Raw genomic sequence first — 23,090 nt, forward strand, 5'->3', positions numbered from 1 at the left:
GCTAGCCGGCCATCCCTTACTAGACTGAAACTCCTCCTTGCTGTCCTCAACCCCTCACACTTAGCCTTGGAGAGATCGCTTTGACCACTTCATTGCTTTTTAGGAGCCATTTTTTCACAGAAACAAAGGGCCCACATAACACAAGTAGCAAAGGAATGGGAAGCAGTGCTCAAACGAGTGCCGGAGAGAGGCTGAGGGCCTGTGAAATGGCGGAGGCTACAGCAGGGGACGCCCACACACGCTGCATCCGCGCGCGCTCAGCGCAGCGCTCCGAACCTGACAAGGTCGAGTTTTGCTTTTTGGAACTTTTTTTTTTTCCCCCTGAATATTTTCGATCTGTGGTTGGTTGAATCCATGGATGCAGAACCCATGGATACGGAGGGCTGACTGTAATATTATCTAATATACGATCCATATTCAGATTACTTCAGCTGTCTCCAGCATGTTCTTTTAGCTGTTTTTCCCCTGATCCCGGATTCTGTTCAGGATCATACGTTGCATTTGGTCTTTGTATATCTTTCAGTTTATGAGAATCTCTTAGTCTTTTTGTTTTTGTTCTGTTTTGTTTTATTTAGCCTTTCATTACTTTGACTTTTTTTTTATTTTTTAAGGGAGGTAGGTACCTGACCTTATTGAGTCCACAGTCTGGATTTGTCTGTTTTTCGTGATTAGATTCAGGTTTAATTTTTTGTAAAGAAAGTTATGTAGTATAGTATGTTGTAGCTCTCTTATTATATCAGTCAGGAAGCATGTAATAAGTTTGATTATTTGGTTAAGGTGGTGTCTGCCAGATCTCTCTTTTGCAAAGGCATTTTTTCCTTCTTGTGATTAATAAGTAATCTGTGAGGTAGAGGCCGTTACTTTTAAAAGCCCTTACAAACCACAAGTTAAATGCTGTTTTTACAAATACCAGCAAAACTAGGTCTTCTTTATAGTAGAATTCCAGTTAATAAATGTAGATGTGATGATGGAAGTAGAAAATCACCACTAGGCTAACAGCATACCAATAACTGTTGCAGGCAGGAGTCACCAATGGGTGCTGAAATTAGTGGGCAAAAGTATGAGGAGATAGGATGTTTACATAGTCTCGAAATATCGCTCTACAAGATACTTACTAATTACAAAGGGAAAAATACTAGGTGTATAGTAGAAAAACCGAGCAGATGCTACCTTAACCAAGCGATCAAAGTTAGCATCACCAGTAATAAGACTTATCATACATCACCTGTGTGGTATTCTGGCCAAAAGTTGTATGTACTCAATTTAGTCATGAGAAGATATCAGACAAGCCCACCTTGAGGGACATTCTACAGAATAGCCAACCAGTAGTCTTCAAGACTGTCAAGGTCATGAAAGACAGAGAACTCTTACAGATTGGCAGTGACGTGAAAACTGCATGCCATATGGAATCCGGGATTGGACCCTGGACTCTAGTGGTTCAACTGCCAAAATTCAAATAAAGTCTGTAGATGAGTTCATAGTATCATACTAATGTTGATTTTCTGGGTTCAGTGAGTGTACTGTGGCTCTGTAAGAGGTTAACACTGGGGGACACAGAGTGAAGGGTATACAGACTCTCTCTGGATGATTTTTGCAGCTTTTCTCTTAGTCTAAGATTATTTCATAAGAGAAAGTTCATTTTTTTCTTATTTCAAATTATTGCCAACCTTTTTATTCCACGATGAAAATCACCTATAAAATAGTGCATCTAGTTCCTTTCTCTTGAGTATCAGTCTCCTTTTTAAATAGCAGAGTTCTGATTTATGTAAGACTAAACAGGTCGGCAGAACACGTCCATGTTCACTCTGCATTGTCGCAGATACCTGATGTCCTTCCTGTTCTGAAGTCTGGATACAAGACCACGTGGAGACCTGCACTTCTTAAGACTTTGTGATCACACGTAATTCCTATACTTATCATTGTTGTGAATCTGAGACTTCCTCTTGAAAATGTTCATTCATTCAACAGTTTTTTAAGGAGTACTTATTATATGCCAGGCACTGGTCTGGGCACTGGAGAGAGAAATGAATCAGCTTCCTTTCGTGAAGCTTAGACTCTCAACGGATGCAGATGACAAACAAAATAAGCATATTTTGAAAGTGTGTATAATATGGAAAAAAATAAAGCAGGGAAGGATGAATGCCAGGATTCTTGTAAAATAGCACTAACCACATCATGCTGTCTCCTTTTCTGCTTTATCTTTTTCAGGATGTATATTTGATATTATATATTAAAATACATTTATTCGATATGATATATTAAAATATGTTTATAATTCCCCACCTCCCCCCCCCCCCCCAGAATGTAAGCAAGCTCCGTGAGAGCAAGGGCTTTATCTGTTTTACTCACAACTAAAGAGCAATGCCAGACTTGTAGCTGACCCTGCATCAGTGTTCCTTGAATGAATTCTCACTCAGATCCTGTACCTAGCACAGTTCCTTGCACTCAGTGCGGGGGATCAGTATTTGTTGATTTTATTGCTATTCAGACTCAAGGCTATGTAAGAATCCATTTTACCGAATAGCTTGTGTGAGCTTTTTATACTTTTTGGGGTGAGAATGAGAGCTGAAACCCTTCAGACACTGGGAATGTTTCTTAGTTGCCTGACACCTTGGAAAATTTGTTCAGTCTGTTTGCAAAGGAGTAATCCAATTATGGAGCCTTGGTGGCATAAGGTCGGCAGTTCAAATCCACCAACTGCTCCTTGGAAACCCCATGGGGCAGTCCTACTGTGCCCTGTAGGGTCGCTATGAATCAGAATCGACTCGACGGCAGTGGGTATCATTTGGTTTTTGGTTTAATCCATCTTAAATCTAATACAAAATACTTTTTGCTTTGAAAAATGAAAAACATAAAAGGGGAGATCTATTTCCCTTTCAAGCTGTGGCACTTTCATAACTACCGAATGTCCTTTCTGGGTTATATTATCTTATCCCTAGATGAAAAATCCCTATTCCACTCTCATATTTTACTCTGGGCCCCTGTAATTCAATACTAGGAGCATCTATTTCTGTCCTGTAACCCTAATCTTTCATTTTTATGTTTTGAACAGTGTTATTTACTTGTCTACTACACCGGCTGGCGGAACGTCAAATCTTTTTTGACTTTCGGCTTAATCTGTCTATGCAATATGTATCTTTATGACCTGCGCAACCTCTGGCAACTCTTCTTTCACGTGACTGTGGGAGCCTTCGTTACACTACAGATCTGGCTGAGGCAAGCCCAGGGCAAGGCTCCTGACTACGATGTCTGACACCATCCCTCGACGTACTGCCCTGGCTTCAGGGGACATCTTAACTGCCACTGTGACAGGCTGAGGCAAGCCCAGGGCAAGGCTCCTGACCACGATGTCTGACACCATCCCTCGACGTACTGCCCTGGCTTCAGGGGACATCTTAACTGCCACTGTGACAAAGAAGCTGCTTACCCCAGACGAGAAGCGCTGCTTTCTTGCTCTCCTGCCTGCCTTTTTGTTTTGAATCGGCGTGGCGTGCCTGTGAGCCGGCAGACCTGCCAGGCAAATCCTGTCAGAAGAGTGTGGGCTGCGGGATTATCACTCAGAGGAGGAGGAGGTGGAAGCTTCTCTCTGCAGGGCCGTGATGTAGAGGAACAGTCAGACGCCACTGGAAGACTTGGCCAGTGGTTCGGAGTCCTTGCTGAGGGCGTTCAGTCAAAATATATACGTGGCCCTTGCTCTGAAGACAAGCAGGAACTGTACAACGTGGCTTTGCCTTTGTGAGGCATTAGTAGAGACCAAATAAAAAGATGGTTCGCTGAATTGGAAAGTTTTATTTTTAAAACAAATGACTTGCTAAATACGAGATTATTTATACATTTATGGTACCATGAATTTACGAGGTCCAGGATGGTGTGGAATTGGTTCATTTTCCTTTTCTATTTCTGCTTGAATCAACTCCAGAAATAACCTAATGGGGGAGAAGGCTCTAGTGAGCTCATCGCTGGAACATCACAAGTATTGAAAATACAGTGATAAATACTTACTTTCTAGACCACTTTTGTAGTCTCTTTTGACTTCACTTTTAAATAACGTTCGTTAGACTGTAGCCGTTGTTTCCCAAACTTTAATCACCTGAGTACTGCCAAACTATTATTTGTCTAATAATTCTCTTTTAAATTTTAAAGTATTATAAAAAGAAATTAATCTCTTTTACAAGTGAAAAGCTAGTATCAATTTGCCATAAGTAAAACATAACCACAAAATATTGAAACGTAAACAATGTTATTAAACTCTAGCTTAATGCTTGCCTAGGCTCTGATACTGAGAGGCCGGCTCTTTCTTTCTTGTAGTGAAAGATGTTACCCAGCACCAAAACGGGGCTTTCTCTGTGGGGTAATCAGAAGGATAAAAAGAGAGGCGTCAGCGGCATGACGTTCTCACTGTGATTTAGTTCCATGTCATGTACCACCTAAAGTCATCTTTGTACCACCGGTGGTTTGTCGGCTACAAGAATTGGAGGGCGACTTTTCTCTCAATAACTCTTCCTGCTTTACGGCTTCAAGGAGTTATGCACCTAGTCGTACCTGAGACAACTTACATACTTTTTGATAACGTTATAAAGATTGTTCAAACCATTATGAATTAATAATATAAGAAGCACAGCTTAATTCTATTAGCAGATCTACAGCTCTCCAGCTTGGCTTAGGGCCTCATCTTCATGATTGATTTTCTTCTTTTTAAGAAAAGGTTTCAAATAAGGAATTCATAAGGTACTAAAGTTTGAAGTCATCCAGAAAAACAGTGGTTCCATGACATGCAATTCGTATTACTGAGCATATTTATTAAGTACAAGTCCGGAGGGGTAAAGCCTCAACCAGTAACGAATGTATCTAGAACTGTAAAATCGTGCTTACCTAGAACCTTTTTGCTGCACTCTCCCTTTAGGAGAATGAGACAGAAGGATGACAATAAGCTTATGATATCAGGGATTTACTTAAAATAAGAAACTTGAATTCACCCCAGTTTTCTGCGTCTAACAGGACTACACAGAAATTGTGTCTATCCTGAGAGATACCCCCAATGCATCAAAAAATAATAATAATAATAATGCATCACATGATTCTAAATCATGAAAACAACATGAAATTATGTCTGGCATTTTGTACTGACTGAGCCAGGAAAGGGACGTGATTCAGCTTTGAGAGGTTTTCCAAAGCCGTGGTTATAACAGAATGAGTTTTTTAAAATAAAGAGTCAGTTAACCAGGAAGTTTGGACATTCTGGTTCATTGTGACTTTGCTGTGTATTGATAAATTAGAGCCCTCATGCCAGCTTGGTTCAGGCGCTTCCTCCTTACCACTGAGTTGTTGAGTTATAATGCTTCGTATTGGATCCATTCATTCAGCAAGAACTTGAAAACTACTCGCTAGCCAATTTTTAAAGGCTTCGTTGTTTGTTTTTGCCTTGTTTTTTTACCGGCTATTTTGGATAAGGGGATATCTACATCTTAATGTAAAAAGTGAAAACAGGTATGAATATGTATAGAAATGTTTCCTTTCATTATTTGGTGCCTATATCTCTGAATGTTTATATATAGCTTTGTTGGCAAAGAAGCTATGAATCTGAAAGAGAAAATTTGCCATGGGTGTAAAGAAGTCCTTAGACGCTTGAGAAAGAATCACTTAGGACTCTCATGTGTGTGGTATTAGTATCTTGCATTTATATTGCACTTTTACCCCTAAGAGCAAGTCTGCATTTATGTCATCTTTTTTTTTTTTTTTTTTAATGCATCTTGTAATGTACGGAAAGTAGTATTTGCCCTCATGTTAAGTGAGAGGAAGCTAGGGTATAAAGATGTTAATGGATTTTCCCAAGGCCATCCAGCTAAGCCCAGTTCAACTCCTAGCCTGGGGCTCTTTCCACTAGAGTGGAAAGTAATGAATGGGTGACCAAGATTATATTCTTGGTTTAAAAAAAAAAAAATCAAGGAATTGGGGGCCTCTGAAATCAGTAGAGGGTCAGCAAAAGAAAGGAAGACCCTCAAGGAGATAGATTGACACAGTGGCTGCAACGATGGGCTGAAGCATGGCAATGACTGTGAGGATGGTGCCTTACCAGGCAGTGTTTCATTCTGTTGTACGTAGGTTGCTATGAGTCAGAACCGACTGGACCAGCACCTAACAACAACAACAGAATCAATGAGTCTAGGCCAGCTACTATCAAATGTAGGTAGGTGTATTTCATCTTAATTTAGGTAATTCCGAAATAATTGCTTTTCGATTAAGGTAGTCTCTGCGTTGAGAGCACAGATTTTTTCTTTTCTGTCCCAAAAGTAATTGCAATTATCTGCTTGTTTTTTTGGCCTGCATTTGAAATATATTTATACCCAGCCTTTTTCCCAAAAGAAATTGAAGCAGCCTACCAAGAAAAGATATATGCATTGACGTTAATAAAATAGAAACAGAACGGGGAGAAAAACAAGATCAATGAAAATGGAAGGGAGGATTATTAAGCGGCTGTTATTGGCTGTATAATTTGATTCTGGAGCTTCCTGGCAGCCAAGGCTAGAAAGGAAACAAGTTACACATTTCTCTGCGGGTAACTCAAGAGCAAACCCCTTCCTTAGGGGAGACTTTTTCCTGATGAATTTGGTTAATATGTTTTTACTTGAGAGTCTTACAAAGTACTGAAATGAAAAAAACCCCCCAAAGTAGTTTTTTTCACATTTGCTTATTATGACTGTGCCTTGGATCCTCAACTAGTTTTTAGCTTTCAGAGGTTTCTATTTCAGGGTTATTGCTTTGAGGTTTTTTTTTTGGGGGGGGGGATCGTTTTTTTGTTTGGTCTTATTTATGTGGTTAATAGGGATTTTGCTCCCATAAGTAAGAATTGTTATCCTAAGCTAAAAACAAGTATCTTGTGTTAAACCTTGAAAATCCATTTGAGACAAATGCCTTGAGACATGGAGAATCTTTACCCAATTTTGAAGTTTGATAACTTGTATAAAGCGTACGTGCTGTCCCTGGATTAGCACATTTATTTTGCATTAAATGTATTTTTCACAGTGGAATCTGGTCTGGAGAAATGCCTAGCTCCATTTCTGTTAGGCCATGTCTGGAATCCCATTAGACTCGATTTGGCAAAGCTCCATAGAGACCAGAGATTCGTCCTGTAAGCATTAACTTCCATGTCTCCAAAGCGCTTCGTCCTGAGGTTAGCTTTCCACCCAAAAGGCAGTCGCTTGGCCTTTATTCCAAACCAGAAAATCACATCTGTTGCCATCGGGTCGATTCTGACCCATAGCAACCCTATGGAATAGAACCGCCCCATAGGATTTCCAAGGAGCAGCTGGTGGGCTTGAACCGCTGACCTTGTGGTTAGCCGCTGTATCACTTAACCGCTGAGCCACCAGGGCTTTACTTGAAAAGGATTACTAAATCTCTCAGCGACCACTCTGAGCTTTAGGGTTTCCAAAGGACAACAGAATGTACGTGCGTGTGCGTGTGCGCGTGTGTGTGTCTGTGTCATTACCTTTCTTCTTGTTACTATTTTGACAGACTTTTTTTTCTTCACTTAGAAGTCAGACCTATAGTGGAGTGTGTGGTAAAAAGAACAGATAAATTACTTCAGAACAGCCTCTACTGAGACCAGATTGAACATTTAGCCTTTCCACAATTACAGGCCACTCTTCAGGGTTACATTCTTCGTCTGTGGTCAAGGTTTCTTAGTATTTTTCTGCTTTATTACCTTTGAGGAAATGGAGTCTTTTTACCTAAAAATGCTGTAATAAAATCAAACCTGGTTTTTGGTTTGAATTTGGTAACATCCTGGCTAAAAGTTAATAAAAGAAACCCCTGCAAAGCCAAAGACTGCACGTTTAGCTCGTCTGGTATTATTTATTAGGGTTAGAGGTGGTCGTCTTCAGTTTTCTGGACCTGCTCTTGAATGCTGGCAGATGGCAGCCTCCTGTTTGAGCACTGAGCTTCTCAAAGGGAAGTGGTGTCTGTGGCCGCCACTCTTGTAACGCTTCTTCCGTGAGTGGCCAAGCTTTCTAGATTAAGCAGATGAAATCACATCGAAGCACTGCATGCCTGAAACCATGTGGTTTGTATCCTCCTTGCTTGTTAACAAGAGTGATGTTGACCTGTGTGCACACGTTTTCTTCTGCATTGGCAGTGCTGGTGTGTAATAAATAAGTCTCCGCACAATTGGAGGCTTAAGAAACTGGGAGAGAACAAGCTTAGTTCTCAAAGAGTTCCTGAATCAATACCCTAGCCTTACAAGTTGTTCCCGATGTTTCCTTGGCAACAAACAGTATTTTCAGCCCAGCCTCACCCGTGGTTCCCATGTGCCCGCTTTTCCTGTGACCCACAGCACAGCCTTGCAGCCTGGCAGAAAACACATTCAGGGTCCACGTAGCAATAGGAACCGGGTGTACACGTTCACTTCCCATGTGGTCGTGGCAGCCCTCCCCAACTCGGCCTTGGTTGCTTACCCATTCGTGCCAATGATTTTCTTTGAGCCCGGGTTGTCAAGGACCTTGCCCAAACGTGAACAAACAATATTTTGCACTCCCACTTTGAATTCCTCCAGTGCCCAGACTTATAATAATGCTCATTGCACCCCTTTTGTGGGCCAGTGCTAGGCCCTCATACATAGTCCTCTCACAGCCTGTGAGGGAGCCCCACACTGTCTTCAGCTGAGGAAGCTAAGACTCAGGTCAAGAAGCTTGTCCTTTGTATGGCTTCACACTAAGTAGTAGATGTGAGTTCAAACCTGAGATTCCCGTTTAAATGATTCAAAAGTTAGTGCTCAATCTTCTGTGCCACAAGGAGCCCTGGTGGTGCAATGGTTAAGCACACGGCCACTAACTGAAAGTTGGCAGTGTGAACCCACCCAGCTACCCCTCGGGAGAGAGATCTGCCAGTCTGCTCCCATAAAGATTGTGTGTTGTGTACCATTGAGTTGATTCCGCCTCATAGTGACCCTAGAGGACAGAGTAGAACTGCCCCTAGGAAACCCTGTGGGGCAGTTCTACTCTGACCTATTGCCAGGTCACTATGAGTTGGAATCGACAGCACGCAACAACTTCGATGCCACAGTGCTTCCCAGAAACAAAATTCTTAAGTGTGCTGGTACGTGCATGCATGCATGTATGTGTGTGTGTGACTGACAACACCTGGGCTCTTACCGCTGGAGCAGCGGTGAGAACAGGTGACACACACATGGGGGGAATGGCAATGTACGCTGCGCCACAGGCACTGGGCCACGTGTGCCATCTTCACAGAAGGCTTTTTGCTCTTGTAAAAATGAAGCATGTGGGACCTAGAGAAGTTAAATGACTTGACCACAATCACAAGCTAGCCCAAATGTTGGCGTCAGGATTCCCTCCAGATCTATCTTACTCAGAACCCATGCTCTTAACCCACCGTGGACTGTTAAACTAGGTAACATGAAAATATATAAGGGATATGTGTCAAAATATATTTCAAGTATGTCAAAATGTATAAGGAATATATATACACAAGTAATATACGTTACTTTTTTAATAGAGATCAAATCAATGTTAACTCTGGCAGTGTGGATGTCCTGGAAAATTCCGACAGCAGTAATGTAGGACAGTGGCTGCAAACGCTGTAAGTGAACCTTAAGTGTGCCTTACAGCTTAGAGCCAGGAGGTATAGATTTTAGTTTTGTAGTAAAACAATCCCATGAGTAACTCCGGAGATAGCGTGTAAAAGCTTCGTTGGTGATATTCATGTTACATGTATTTACTTTTCCTCACCTGAAGGCCAGAATAGATTAGTTCTTTGATGTGAAGAAGTTTGATGGGAATTCCACTTTAAGTGGTCTCTAAATCTGAAAACATTAAAAAATAGGAGGTAAACTCTTTACAGTGTAGAATCGTGGTTAGGAGTTTGGATTCTGGGGCCAGACTCCCTGGCTCTCTCCTCTGCTAGCACTGTGACCTTGGGCAAATCCCTTCACCTTTCTGCCTCAGTTCCCTTACATATAAAATGGGGATGATCATTGTAGCTTTTGACAAAGTTGTGATGATTAGATGAGCCAACAGAGCTTGGCACACAGCAAGTGCTATGAAAGCGTTTACTACCGTGTTGTCATCTTCCTTGTTGGTTTTATTACTTTAAAGGTAATAAGAGTTTATTAAGTTGCAGGTGCCACCCAAATGTAATAGATTATTGCACATAGGTTTTCAGAGATCACCAGGTAAGTGAGAATCCTGTTGAAATATCTGCCTGGCAGACTCTTGTGCACAGACTTCTGGGCAGGGTGCTGGGGATGCATGCAGAGAAGGGAATTGGGATTCACACTTGCCAAGTGCCTACTATATATGAGACACTTGACATACTTAACATTAGTGAAGCCTAAAAAGTCCTTCTGAAATAAGAAATAAACCAGGTTCAGTTAGCCGGTGTCACGCCCTGGAGTGCTGTACTGTGCTCGCCTGTAGCCCAGTCTCCAAGGGCCTGAAGCTCTGTCTGTCAGGTGAGGGAGGTGCGGCTGAGAACCTTCCCTTATCCAGTGTGTCTCTAGCATCAGGCCACATCACATTTCGCTGTGAACGCCCTGATCTGTTCTTTCACGAGCTCTTGGATGGCAGCTGCCCTGGTGCCCACTGCTCCTTAAGAGCCCAGCACTTGTGTCTGCCATAGCCCCCATGAGTGGTGTGTGTGTTTGTGTGTGTGTTTGTGTGTGTGTGTGTGTGGCGTGCGTATTGACGGGAAGGCCCCAGGTGGGGTAGGCAGCCAGCAGCCCTTAACCCACAATACCACATAGATAAGGGAATGAGAGAACTGAAAGGCACTTTTTAAAAAGCACAAATGTAACATGGCTTTAAAAAGATTAATGTGAGGGAAAATGGCTCAAAAAAACTCCCATGTGAACCAGGAGGGAGGTGCCACTATAGCCAACTGGCAAAAGCAAAATGGAGAAGCAAACTTCGCAAAATCAAAAAACTAGTCCAAGTTAGGATAATCAGAGATGCTGACAACTCAGAGGTTGCAGTCAGGTGTAAGTTAGCAACTGGCCAAGACGAAAGACAGTGATGAGGCCCCGAGGAGTCCGGTGAGAATTCTTTACATTATGGGCCACAAAAGGGGCCCGGGGAATGAACTTGCTCTCCCAAGTGAGGGGCAGCTCAGCTCTGCTCACTGGGAACAGATGGGCAGGTAAGGTCCGGGGCTGGCCATCCAGTGGGGACAGGAAGCCGGCCTAGTTTACCCTTTACCCTAGATGGATTCCTTTCCTTCTTCTGGTGTTTGCCCCTTTCTCTGTCTTTCTGGACCCTCTGCCTGCTCTCTGAACTGAGACTGATCTCACCACGCCGATCCCCCCGGATCAGGGCCCTGAATAGGGAAGGCCTCCTGGCCTTGCTGTCATGCACGGCTGCTGCTGGTTTGGTGTCTGAGGAGGACAGATCAAGGGCTGGTTCTGACTATGGTTTGAAGGTGATCTTCCCACAGATCGCCCTCGGCACGATGCTTTCGCCTCATTTGTCTCTGTGCCTTCGGCTCTGAAATCTTAAAGTCTTAATTAGATCGTGTTTATGCTTGCACCGTCCATGTGGTCTGGCACTTGGAGATTGAATAAAGAGTTGCACAAATATTTAGCATCAGAGAATGCCAGAGGAGGAAGAGACCTCAGAGACCAGCTGTCCCAATGCCCTCATTTGGCTTTGTTCTGTGTCTTCTTGTGAAGCAGTGACCCTGCAGGTGGGAAGGAAAGATAGGCAAGCGGACAGCAAATGTCATATTTTTGCTCTCAAGACAGAGATGGAAAAAACCACCAAAGGGCTTTTTAAAAAATCTGGAAGGATAAGAAAAGCATACTATAGTAATTGGATCTCATTTCATCTATTGTCAACCTTGAAGAGTGGTGAAAATCCTCTGTTCCTGCCAAGGTCATCAGTGCCCAGCCAGGTGGGCAGACTGGACAAGTGCCTTTGGGCTACTGCCAGCTTCTTGTTCCTGAGTATCATAGCACACTCAGGATGCCCTGGTCCTTTCTCCCACTGCCTCCCAGGCCTGGGGAGACACACAGGTGAGAAAATGTATGTGGAAGCTCTTTATACCCTGAAGTTCATCCAGGTGGAGGGCGGATGGTGTCCTCTGGTCTGTCTTGCCTTCCCCTCACCCCACTCTTCCAACTCTCCTGATTTCCTGTGCTGAATGGTGGTGGGCTTTGGGGTGGAGCTCACCGTGGTCCACATGGCCCAGCCTCATCAACTTTCTTGTTCTCTTCAGTGTGGAGTTTTGTTTTAGACAAATTCAAAAGCCGCAGGTTTTCAGAGAGTGTCCCTGTCATTGTGGTTCTCTCATGGAAAGAACAGTGAAAATCTGCCCAGCACTTCTTTAGAGCATTGTATATCCCAGTGTCTAAGAATGCATCCTGCCGTGTGATAACCAGGGCTCACCATCTTTTTCAGGCTCTAGGAAGCTCATTTTCTGGGATTAGCAACTCAGGGCCATGTTGGATGAGAGTGTTCAACCAATGGTAACTATCATCGTTAGCTCTCCAAGGCAAATCAGCTCACCTCTGGCTTGGCTCCCATTCCCTCCCAGCTCCTTGGGCTCTTTCACTTATCTGTGTTCTCTCCTGTGTTTTCAACTTTCCTTCCCTTGGCATATAAACATGTTTGGCTCACCTGCTTTAAAACATCCTTCCCTTGACCCTGGACCTCTTCTGGTTCCAACCTCAATCTCTTCTCCCCTTGACTCCTGGTTTCTGCCTCTTATCCCTTCATTCCTCGGCCTTCTGCCCTCTGGCACCTGCTCCTCAATCCAATGAACTGACTCTTCTTAAGGTCACTGGTATCCTCCCAACTGCCTATCACGATGATTTCAGTCTTCATTCAACATTATCTCTACAGCATTTGAAACACCTCCTTTAAAACCCTTCGGTGACTCATGGGACATATGGTATCCCAACTACTTTTTATGCCCCTGGAGTTCTTTGGGAAGGAGGTAGACCAATTTTAACACTTTTAGCCTCAAGGTGGGAGCCTTTTGAAATGCATGAAACTCAAGAACCCTGAGTTGGAGCCTCATTTTTGTGTAGAAGGAGCATTGTGTTAGGTGATGTCTCCTGGGTGTGTGAATCTTGTAAATGTTTGACACATTTGCCTTTATTTCTGTTTGATAAGCCTCCTTACTATGTTTGCCAGTTGCTGTGTTCTAAGAATGTACTTATCGTGAGAATAAGCTATGCCTGGTTTTCATTCAGTCATTGTGGCCATTTTCTCCCTGCCGCCATTCACTGTTTCCAGGTGTTACTGGCTCCCTGCTCTGCTTTGAGTCTTTGCTCTGAAATCTTTCAGGACTGCTTTTCTAGCTTCTCAACAATAAATAATGCCTTTGCAATAAGGAATAATGCATTGCAGTGGTACTTTACAAGAGGCTCGGACTCCTATAAGTTGTTCTTACTCCCCATTCAATCTTAGGGCCCAGTCCTTGCCTGCATGTGTAGCAGGTGGAATGCACCGCTGTGAGCAGGTCTGCAATATTCCAAGGCTGGTATTTCTGCTTCTTAGTGGCTAGTGTTGCTGTTAGTACTGAATATTTAGTAGTGATAATTTTTTTTTTTTTTTTGAGATTCATATTCCTTTCGTTTTATTTATTTGGGTTGTAAGTACCGCTTTTGCAGTAATGAAGAAAGCATTGTAGTGGTAATGTTCCTGAGATAAAAAATGCCCTGGCTTATTTAGGCTGTAAGTACTGCTTCTGCAGTAAGGAAGAATGCACTGTACCATGTTTTGAATTTTTTTGTGGAAAATAATAAAAAGGCTAAGAAGAAGGAGACTAGAATAAAATGTATGTGCAGTCATTGCCAGGTGCCTTCATGTTTTATCTCATATTTTGCAAATTTTCAAGAAATAAAATTAAAAAAAAAAAGATTTTATCATTGACTCATATCAATTTACTATGCCCAGCATCTGCTGGGTCATATGGATCTTAGATAAGAGGTATCAAAATCCATAAATCATAACAAAAACTCTGAATTGATCATTTAATCATCATGCCTTCCATTAGTAGAAACGTATGGTATCAACAAAAAATTCAAAGGAGAAAATAATCGAGTCACCAAAGGGTTAAAAGCTCCTGCCTTCCCCAACTCTGTCCTGCCACCTCTCCAACTGCTCCTCCTGAAAGTCTTTTACCAGCTTCTCTTTCCCTGCTTGCCCCAGGCTGCCGACCTCCTTCCTTTTCATAGTCTTTCTGAATAATCATTGAGTTACTCAGTCTGAATAATTTTTTTCCTATAGCCTTATCCACCACCCTACTGCAGATGACTTCTAAATTTCTATCTTTAGTTATGGCAAAGACTTGCTAACTGCTTCCCAATAACCATTCTCCTCCTCTTCTTTAGTTATGAGTCCTGTTTTTTTTAGCCAAATGTTATTTTGTTACCAAGCCAAAAGACCACATTTTCCGCCACCATATAGTTAATTGTGGCCAGGCAACTAAGTGTTAGCCAGTGAGATATAAGTTGAAGTATCTTATGCAACTTCCAGCAGGAAGTGAACCTTCCTCTTTCCTGGCTGGATCATAAGGCAATGGAGCAGCAAGATAAAGAGAGTCTGGGTACCTGATGATGGGTGAGTCACCCACCAGCCAAGGATGTATGTGTGTGTCTTAGTTATCTAGTGCTACTGTTATGGAAATACCACAAGTGGATGGCTTTCACAAACAGAAATTTTTATTTTCTCACAGTTTGGGAGGCTAGAAGTCCAAATTCAGTGTGCTGGCTCCAGGGGAAAGTTTTCTCTGTGGGCTCTGGAGGAAGGGCCTTGTCTCTTCTGAGCCTCTGCTTCTGGGCAGTCTTCACGTGGCTTGGCATCTCTCTTCCTCCCTCTCTGCGTGCTAGCTTGCTTGTTTGATCTCTTTAAATCTCAAAAGAGATTGACTCAAGATACACCCTACACTAATCCCGTCTCATTAACATGACAAAGACAACCCATTCCCAAATCGGGTTATAACCACAGGTATAGGTCTAGGATTTACAACACATATTTTAGGGGAACATAATCTAATCCATAATTGTGCATGTGAGAGAAAGAGAAAAAAAAACTATCTTGTTTAAACAAACCACTTTGTTTTTGATTTGTGCAGCTGAACCAAATCCGCCCTAATACCTTTGTCCCAAGTCACAGATCCATTTTTCTAGCTGTCTGTTTTACAATTTGGAAACCCTGGTGGCATAGGGGTTAAGTGCTACAGCTGCTAACCAAAGGGTTGACAGTTCAAATCCGCCAGGCGCTCCTTGGAAACTCTGTGGGGCAGTTCTACTCTGTCCTATAGGGTTGCTATGAGTCGGAATCGACTTGACGGCACTGGGTTTGGTTTTTTGGTTTGTTTATGTTACAATTCCACCTTGATATCTCATGGATATCTAACTAATGTCCAAAACTAAACCCAATGTACCCCCTGCCCACACTTGCTTCTGTTGAAAAGGCCTTCCATGCTTGGTTTCAGGTTACAAGTTGAATTGCTCTAGACTCTGCCTTTTCCTTTTCTGCACATGCAACTTACCATGTATCCTTTGCCTCTCCCTCTGCTCCCCAGCTCCACTCTCAGCAACAGAATTCAAGCTCTTATTCTCTCTCACCCAGACTATGGGGAAGTTACACTTTCTCCTGACTCCATTGTTGTACTGCTTGTCACATCTTTCCAGGGGTACCTACTGCCTGCAGGGTAACTTCCAAATTCCCAAGCACAACATTGCTAGGCCCTTCATGGTTTGAGTCCCACCTACCTTCCTAGCCCCCTCCCCTCCTCCCAGCCACTGCCGTGCAGCCTCAGGACCTCATGACTTTTCACTTACTCTCCTGTGCATCTAGTGTTCCGTTTTACCTCTCCTGCTGGAATTCTGGAACTCCTTAGGAACACCAATTAGTCCCTTTTTAAGGATTGAGCCCTACCCCTGACTGTCCCCACACATGTGTAGGCTCTGGGCAGCTAGACTTCTTCCATGTGACTTGGCCCAGCCACAGGTGGTTGAACCAGAGGGAGATGGACCTGCTAGATTGTCTCTTTGAGAATCTGTACTGAGGCAGACTGAGACTGGAGGGTGGGAGTGGGAGTATGGAAATGGCAGAGCTCTACAGCTGTGGTTTCCAAAAGTGGTTGATCATCAATATCATCTGGGAAGCTTTTCGATTCCCAGCCTCTTATGAATTGAATTGTATCCCCCCAAAAGATGCGTTGAAGTTCTAACCCTTAGTACCTGTGAACGTGACCTTGTTTGAAAATAGGATTTTTGAAGATGTTACACACGGGGTCACCATGAGTTGGAATCAACTCAAAGGCAACTAGCAATACCAGTTAACAGGAGGTGATACCAGAGTCGGGTGGATCCTAATCCGCCTGGAGCCCTGAGGGTGCAGTGGTGAAGCGTTCGGCTGCTAACCAAAAGGTCCGCAGTTCACATCCACCAGCCACTCCTTGGAAACCCTATCGGGCAGTTCTGCTCTGTCCTATAGGGTTGCTCTGAGTTGGAATCAACAGCAATAGGTTTGAGTTTTTTTTAATCCCATCCCAGTGGTATCCTTATGAAAAAGAAGGAGAGGGACAGAGGGAAGATGGCCATGTGAAGAAGCATCTACGTGCCAAGGAATGTCCGGGGCTACCAGAAACAGAGAGACAAGAAAAGATCCTCCCCTAGAGACCTCGGAGAGAACATGACCCTGCCGAAACCCTGAATTCGGACTACTAGCCTCCAGAACTGTGGACAATCCATTTCTGTTGTTTAAAGCCATTCACTTTGTACTCCTTTGTTATGGCAGCCCTAGAAAATGAATGCACAGCCCCATCCTAGTTCTACCGAGCCAGATTCCTGGGAGTGGGACCGGAGAAGGTGTATTTTAAGTTCTTCAGTGACTCTGATCGCTGTGATTTGAAATTGACTCCATGGCAATGGGTGGTGGCTCTCATGATTACCCAGATCTGGGATCCACAGTTCTAGAAGGAAAATCCTGCTAATAAGGTGCCTGAAAATGTGCCTTCCTACCTATCTGGGTGTCTGACTAGAGTCTCTGAGAGACCTCTGTATCCTTCCAATAAACCCATCTTGTTTGCTCTTAATGGCGTCTGCTACTTGCAACCTAAGAGTCTTAACTAACATGCTTCCTTTGGTGTGCCTCTTACAGTTTATCTAGACAAAACAAATTGTTTTGCTCTGGGTCCTCAGAGTGTCCTTTAGATGTCTCTCTTTCACCCATCTCCTTTGTGCTTAAATTGCATCTGGCTGTCTCTTCCACTAGACCAGGTTTTGAGAGGGGGAGGCTAGAAGGAGAGAGTTGTGTGATCTTATCAGAACCTTCAGGTGTCTTTCAAACTACCAACCATCCTCCAACCCGCCCCGCCCCTGCCCCACAGCCTGTTCCTGCGTACCTCGCTAAGAGGAACCAGTTCATGTTCGCTCCCTTGCAGCATGGCACCTTGTACATACTAGGCACGCAGCAAACTCATGTCAACTGAAGGGGTATGGCATGGAATATTAGTGAAGCAGATTAGCAATCTACTATCTTGGTTACCACTTGGTTAGCCACCTACTATCCTCTGAATGGAAACTCTGGTGGTGTAGTGGTTAAGTGCTATGGCTGCTAACCAAAGGGTCAGCAGTTCGAATCCGCCAGGTGCTCCTTGGAAGCTCGGTGGAGCAGTTCTACTCTGTCCTAAAGGGTCGCTATGAGTCAGAATCGACTCGACGGCACTGGGTTTGGTTTGGTTTGGTTATCCTCTGAATGGGCTTGGGGTGTAGGATTCTCAGCTGATAAAATAGACAAGACTCCACCCAACCGTCTCATCATTGCGCTGGTAATGAAGTTGGTCTAAATCTCTGCCAAAGTGTCTGTGATTGCCACAAACACAGCACGCTAGGATGGGAAATCTGGGGGCCAGAGCCTCAAAGACTCGTTTTTTTAAAGGATAGAAAGCCTCTCCCTGCAGACAGCACAGATGGGACAGTGCCCCCGTGTGGTCTGGATGACTGTGTGCTCGGCACTGTCTCCCTCTGGGGCTCCTTTCCAGCACCTCGCCAAAGGTGAGCACTGTTCTTAGGGCTTGGACCAGGCCCCCCGGCCCATGCCACAAATCAAATCAGGACACATGACCAGTGAAAGTGTTTAATAGTTAAATTATTTAAATAGACTTTTCAATTTCCATGGGAAATCATAATCGTATCCATTTTTGCAAGAGCAGGAATAAAAAGAGTGCACACCCCTTAGAGGGAATGAAGAACTAGCACTGCACACTGTCAACAGTCACTGCTGGGATGACCAACGGGGAACACGGATGAACTCGGCACACACCCTGTACTCAGGCTGGAAGCAAAAGGCAAAGCCAACACCACTGGCGGATATGAAAGGCAGGGAACTGGACGGCAACACTCAGAGAAAAGCCAGCCCCTCGCAAGGGATGCAGAGGAACTCAAAGGATGAGCCGCGGAAGCACGGACGGCCTCAGCTTGGCAGTTTCCGGTTTGTATGCATTGCTTCTCAGAGCCGTGTTCAAGCTGGGTGGGAGGTGGTGTGTGGGAGGGGAGTGTGGCGTTAGTGCGCCGTGAGAGTGGGAGGTGGGCATCGAAGTAACGTCTCAGCAGCTGCCACGTAGCTGCCACCTCACCTCCTCAAGCTCTTGTTGGAGGTGAGAATAACTGTGCCCTGAGAAGCAATGAGAAGACCTGGCACAGGCCCCAGGGGTTTTGCTTGGATAGACCTCTATGTTAGTATATCATTTTCCAAGTGCCTCCCTCACATCTTAGAAAAAATAGATTTCATTTTCACGGTGTATTTAACTGCTCCCTCTCCAAAACAGGAACATTAGACTAAACAAAATGTCTGCTGGCTTTGGCCCATGGACTGTGAAGCTGGGCTCTACCATTCATTCCTTTGGCCTGGCTGGCAGGCAGAAGCCAAGGCCTCCGCGGTCTCTGAGCCCTCAGGTGCATGTTGCATCCCCAGGGCTGAGGGATCATTTCCAGAGACAGCCACCTGCATCTCGGCCAACTGAGAAAGCTGGCAGAGCTAGGCTTCCGCCAGAGCCCACCCGCCCAGCAAAGGGTCCGGAGCATCCCTGGACTCTCCAGTGGGCAGGAGCTGCCTCTCTCTAGGCAGCAAACACCTGACACTTCCAGGGAGTGACAGGTGCAGGTGGCCATACCGCCTGCACAGGTTGGGGCTGCTTCCCTTGGTTGCCTGAGATGGGAAAGAAACTATTTGGTTTTCTCTTCTCGTTCCATTTTGCATTTTACTTATAGGAAGTGGTGTGTGTGTGTGTGTGTTAGAGAGTTAGAGAGAGAGATGGGGCGATGTGTCTCTGCATCTTCCTATTTAATCTGAATGTGCAGGAACCCCAGACAGACACACCCACAGCCCTGGCTCTACCTGGACAAAACGAAAACTGCCAAGTCTGAAGCGAGGGAAGCAGGCGTCCTGGGTGAGACCAGTTCACGGCATAAACACACGCACTCATAAACACACGCACTCATACGCCAGCACGTACACCCACATACATACAGTACAAACGAGCAAATGCCCCGCTGTGCACAGCTGTTTTCTAATATAGAGAATTTACAAAATATAGAATTTGGTATATCTGTTAGATCTCCAAGGTTTTCAATAATACAAAATAAAAAATACAAAAAAGACAAGTTGGGGTCCCCACCCCACCCCCAGTGGCATCCTGCTGAAGTGTTCCTCGTTGGCTTGTGTGTCTCTTACACGCATACAACTAGCATAGTCTAAAGAAGGGCACAGACCACTTGTTTGATTTAATAAATATTTTCTTTTTCTCAGAACCACTACTCTGCTCTTGCCTCCCCCTTGCAATTCGTTCCGCTTCCCTCAAAGGGACGCTGTGCATGCGAAGTGTGGAGGACTGTGACCAGGGCTACAGTCTTTCCAAAGACAGCATGGAGCATGGCTCTCGGCCTCTGCCTGAATTGTAAAGACTCACTCAGAAAAGCAGACCCCTCGGCCCTGAGGTACCCCCAGGCCAGAGCTGTGCTGCCTACCCACCCTTCTGGGGCTTAGGCCCTGCCCTCAGCCCATTCCTGGGTGCTGGACTGCACCACACCAAGAAATGCTCCAGCGGCTCCTTCCCACCATGCAGCAGCACCCGTTAGAAAACTCAAGAGTCAGCCCCAGGCCTAGCAGAGTCTTCTACAGAGGGAAACATCTTTGGTCAGCTTGGTGCTTGCAGGACGTTGGCATCCGGGGCCTGTGACGGAGACTGCTGCCCATCGGCAAGGGCAGCAGCTGCTTCTGGAGTCAAAGTGGAAAATCTCACCAGCGTGGCCACATGGGCTGGCACGCAGGCATCCCACCTGTCCGCCCGGCACACAAAGAGGCCGTTTCTGTTTCTCTGGAGGCCAGGCTGCCTGGCACCATTGCTGGCATCTGCTAACTGAGCGGGGGCCCTCCATTGAGGAAGTAGGTCATCATCTCGCCTTTGCCCTTGACCTTGACCACACCCCGGCACTCCAGCTGGTATGTGTTGGCAGCCAGCACCTGGTACATGTCTGTGGTGACCTAAGGAGGTAAAAGAGGAGAGAGGATGGACCACAGGTGACCTGAGCCGTGGATCTGCGCTCAGGGTGGAGCCGCCCTCTGACAGCTCAACCCTGCCATTGCCCTTGACACTGGGTTGGAGAGCAGCCCCTTCACTTCGGGGGCTTCTAGGGACTGACAGCCCCTCATCTATGGAAGCGCTAGTTAGAAAGGAGAATGATGACAGCTATGCCAGGCACTGTGACAAGTACCTCACGTGTTATTTCAGCACTACTCAAAGTGTGTTCTGTGGACCGACACAGGCTATGCGCTGTCTGTCACCAGCCCACAATAAGACAGGTACAGAAATTTACAGTATGGGCTTAGAAACCGTTACGGCAATCTGACATGCCACAACACACAAGTAGGAATCAGAGTATTTTACAAAACGATCCCTTCATGCCAGATTAGAAGTATTTTTTAAAACTGGCATTTCATCACAGGTAAGTTTTGGGTAAAAAAAAAAAAAAAAAAAGTTCTTTTTTTCTTTTTTTAAGTTTTGGGAGCCACTGCTTCACTCACCTTCTCTTTCTAAGGGAGAAGCGCTGTGGTTATTCTCTGGCTTGGCCAGTCTAATCACTTGCCTGAGGTTATGCAGCTAATGGCAGAGCCCGGATTCATTGCAGATCATGCTGCCTGTCTCTGCTTTAGCTTTTAGAACAAAGACTAGAACTCACGGGTGGCTCTGTCCCTGGGTGGTACAAATGGTTAACACACTCAGCTGCTGAGTCCACCTGGAGGCACCTAGGAAGAAAGGCCTGGCAATCTACCTCTGAAAAATCAGCACTGAAAACCCTATGGAGCACAGACAGTTCTACTCTGACACACGGGGCCTCTGTGAGTCAGAATCGACTCAAAGGCAACGAGTTTTGGTTCTTGCAGGCTAAAGGAGAGAAGCAAGACAGACAGACACCTCACAAGAGAATCCAGGAATCATTTCTGAGCATAGTCAGGGCTCCCCCTGCCCCAGTCACCTCCCCCCCACACCCCTGATACATGCCCTGATGCTGCCCGCATCAGGGGCCAGGGAGGAAGAGGAGTGGGAATTGTAGTGAGCTACTGTGAGGGGGCCTGGCTCTGAGCTGTGTTTTGTGCATGGTGACACCCTGGGCAAATATGAGGTGCTGGGTTATTGCGGGGTGCTAACAGGTCCCTTGCAGCTGTCCAAGGCTGAATTCATGGGCGGGATTGGGAATCCAAGCACACCCCTCTCTCTCCCATCTTTCCTCAGGACCCTCAGTTTCCATCTTGCCACCCTTCTCCTGCACAGGGACAGAGGTGGGAAAGGCACCCCCCACAGCACCCACAAGGCAGCCAGCCTAGGTCGGCCTAACCAGGGCCATGCTTGGGATCAGGCCCCTTTGTGCAGAGGTGCCCCAGGGGAGAGAAGTTAAGGGACATTTAAACACTGTCAGTGTGAACAGGAAACCGCAGTGAAGCAGTGGTTAAGAGCTACAGCTGATAACCAAAAGGTCGGCAGTTTGAATCCACCAGGCGCTCCTTGGAAACCCTATGGGGCAGTTTACTCTGTCCTGTGGGGTCGCTATGAGTCAGAATAATTTGTAAAGTTTTAGTTTGGACAGAGGGCCTTAAAAACAGCACAGTTAGCACTTGGGGAAAAGTGAAGGCAGGGAAGCTATGTGACCATCCCACGGCCTCACAGGGAAGGTGGGGACATGTGGGGAGCACAGGACTAGAGCCTAGCCCCAGGCCCTGTCCATTGCCAGACTGGCGCAAAAAAAAAAAGCAAGGAAGGCCTGAGGAAAAAAGTGGCTGAAGAGCGGCAAGCCTGGAAATCACAAGCATCAGCCGGAAAGGATGGAGAGAAGAGCAAGGTCTCTGGGTCTCTGGCCAGGCATCTTTGCTGCTGGGGCTGCTGGAGGCACTGTCCCAGGGACCAGCAGCCTGGTCTGGCTCACCTGGAAAAGAGCCCCTTGAACCAGGCCCCTGAGTGCGGGGGGCTCCGTTGGGTTAAGACCCTGATCGCTGCAGGTATCTGTGTCCTTCAGGTGCTTGGGTTGGGACAAGGGCTGAGGCTCTCCAATAGCACTCCAGGCTTGAGATCAGTAGCCAGGCTCCCCTCCCCCACAATTCTTTGTCTTGCCCAGTTAGAGGGCTTTTGCACCAGGCTGAGGATCTGTCCAAGGTACTGAAGGCCTGGAACACAAATGCGTTCTCTAAGCTTCCAAGACATTATTGCCAACTGCCCTACCACCCTCGAATCTGCTGCAGAAATTCTGACTGGGAACCGTGGTGGCCTGCCCTGACACCCTCTTAGCATTAGAGGCCCCTCGTGTGGGTGAGGTGGTGACGACACTCCTGCACTCACCTGGATGCGGTCAGGCACACCAGTGCTGTCCATGCGGCTGGCCACATTCACCGTATTGCCCCAGATGTCGTACTGAGGCTTGCGAGCCCCGATCACCCCAGCCACCACAGGGCCGATGTTGAGCCCTGCAGGGGACAGAAGTCAGCCACGTGCATCAGGGTCAAGACCAACTCTCACCTGGCTGGCTCTATCACCCCTCTATCGACACTGGAGTTTCTCCCTCTGACTCCTGCAAA

General features: G+C 45.6%; 2 protein-coding genes across 5 annotated transcripts in view; one reads left to right on the plus strand and one right to left on the minus strand.

The window, feature by feature from the left end:
* The window catches only part of SEC22A (SEC22 homolog A, vesicle trafficking protein), a 78,051-nt gene extending 69,100 nt beyond the window's left edge, over positions 1 to 8,951 (plus strand). For all 3 annotated transcript variants that reach the window (XM_049878281.1, XM_049878272.1, XM_049878292.1), the window contains exon 7: positions 3,053 to 8,951. In XM_049878281.1, coding sequence (XP_049734238.1) covers positions 3,053 to 3,253 — 201 coding nt within the window. In that variant the 3' untranslated portion in view covers positions 3,254 to 8,951. The remainder of the gene's footprint in view (positions 1 to 3,052) is intronic.
* Positions 8,952 to 18,093: 9,142 nt separating this feature from the next.
* ADCY5 (adenylate cyclase 5) overlaps positions 18,094 to 23,090 on the minus strand; it is a 180,908-nt gene continuing 175,911 nt past the window's right edge. Inside the window, exons 20-22 of one of the 2 annotated variants that reach the window (XR_007516549.1) lie at positions 22,855 to 22,979; positions 22,445 to 22,682; positions 20,428 to 20,507 (exon numbers count right to left, since the gene is read on the minus strand). Coding sequence is in view for 1 of the 2 variants with exons in the window: in XM_049878185.1 (XP_049734142.1) it covers positions 20,379 to 20,507; positions 22,855 to 22,979 (254 nt within the window). In the remaining variant the exon portion in view is untranslated. Of the gene's footprint in view, positions 20,508 to 22,444; positions 22,683 to 22,854; positions 22,980 to 23,090 lie in introns of both variants that reach the window. The other variant, XM_049878185.1, reaches the window with a different exon arrangement.

This window comes from Elephas maximus, chromosome 1 (assembly GCF_024166365.1).
Source record: "Elephas maximus indicus isolate mEleMax1 chromosome 1, mEleMax1 primary haplotype, whole genome shotgun sequence".
In the NCBI taxonomy this organism is placed as follows: Eukaryota; Metazoa; Chordata; class Mammalia; order Proboscidea; family Elephantidae; genus Elephas; species Elephas maximus.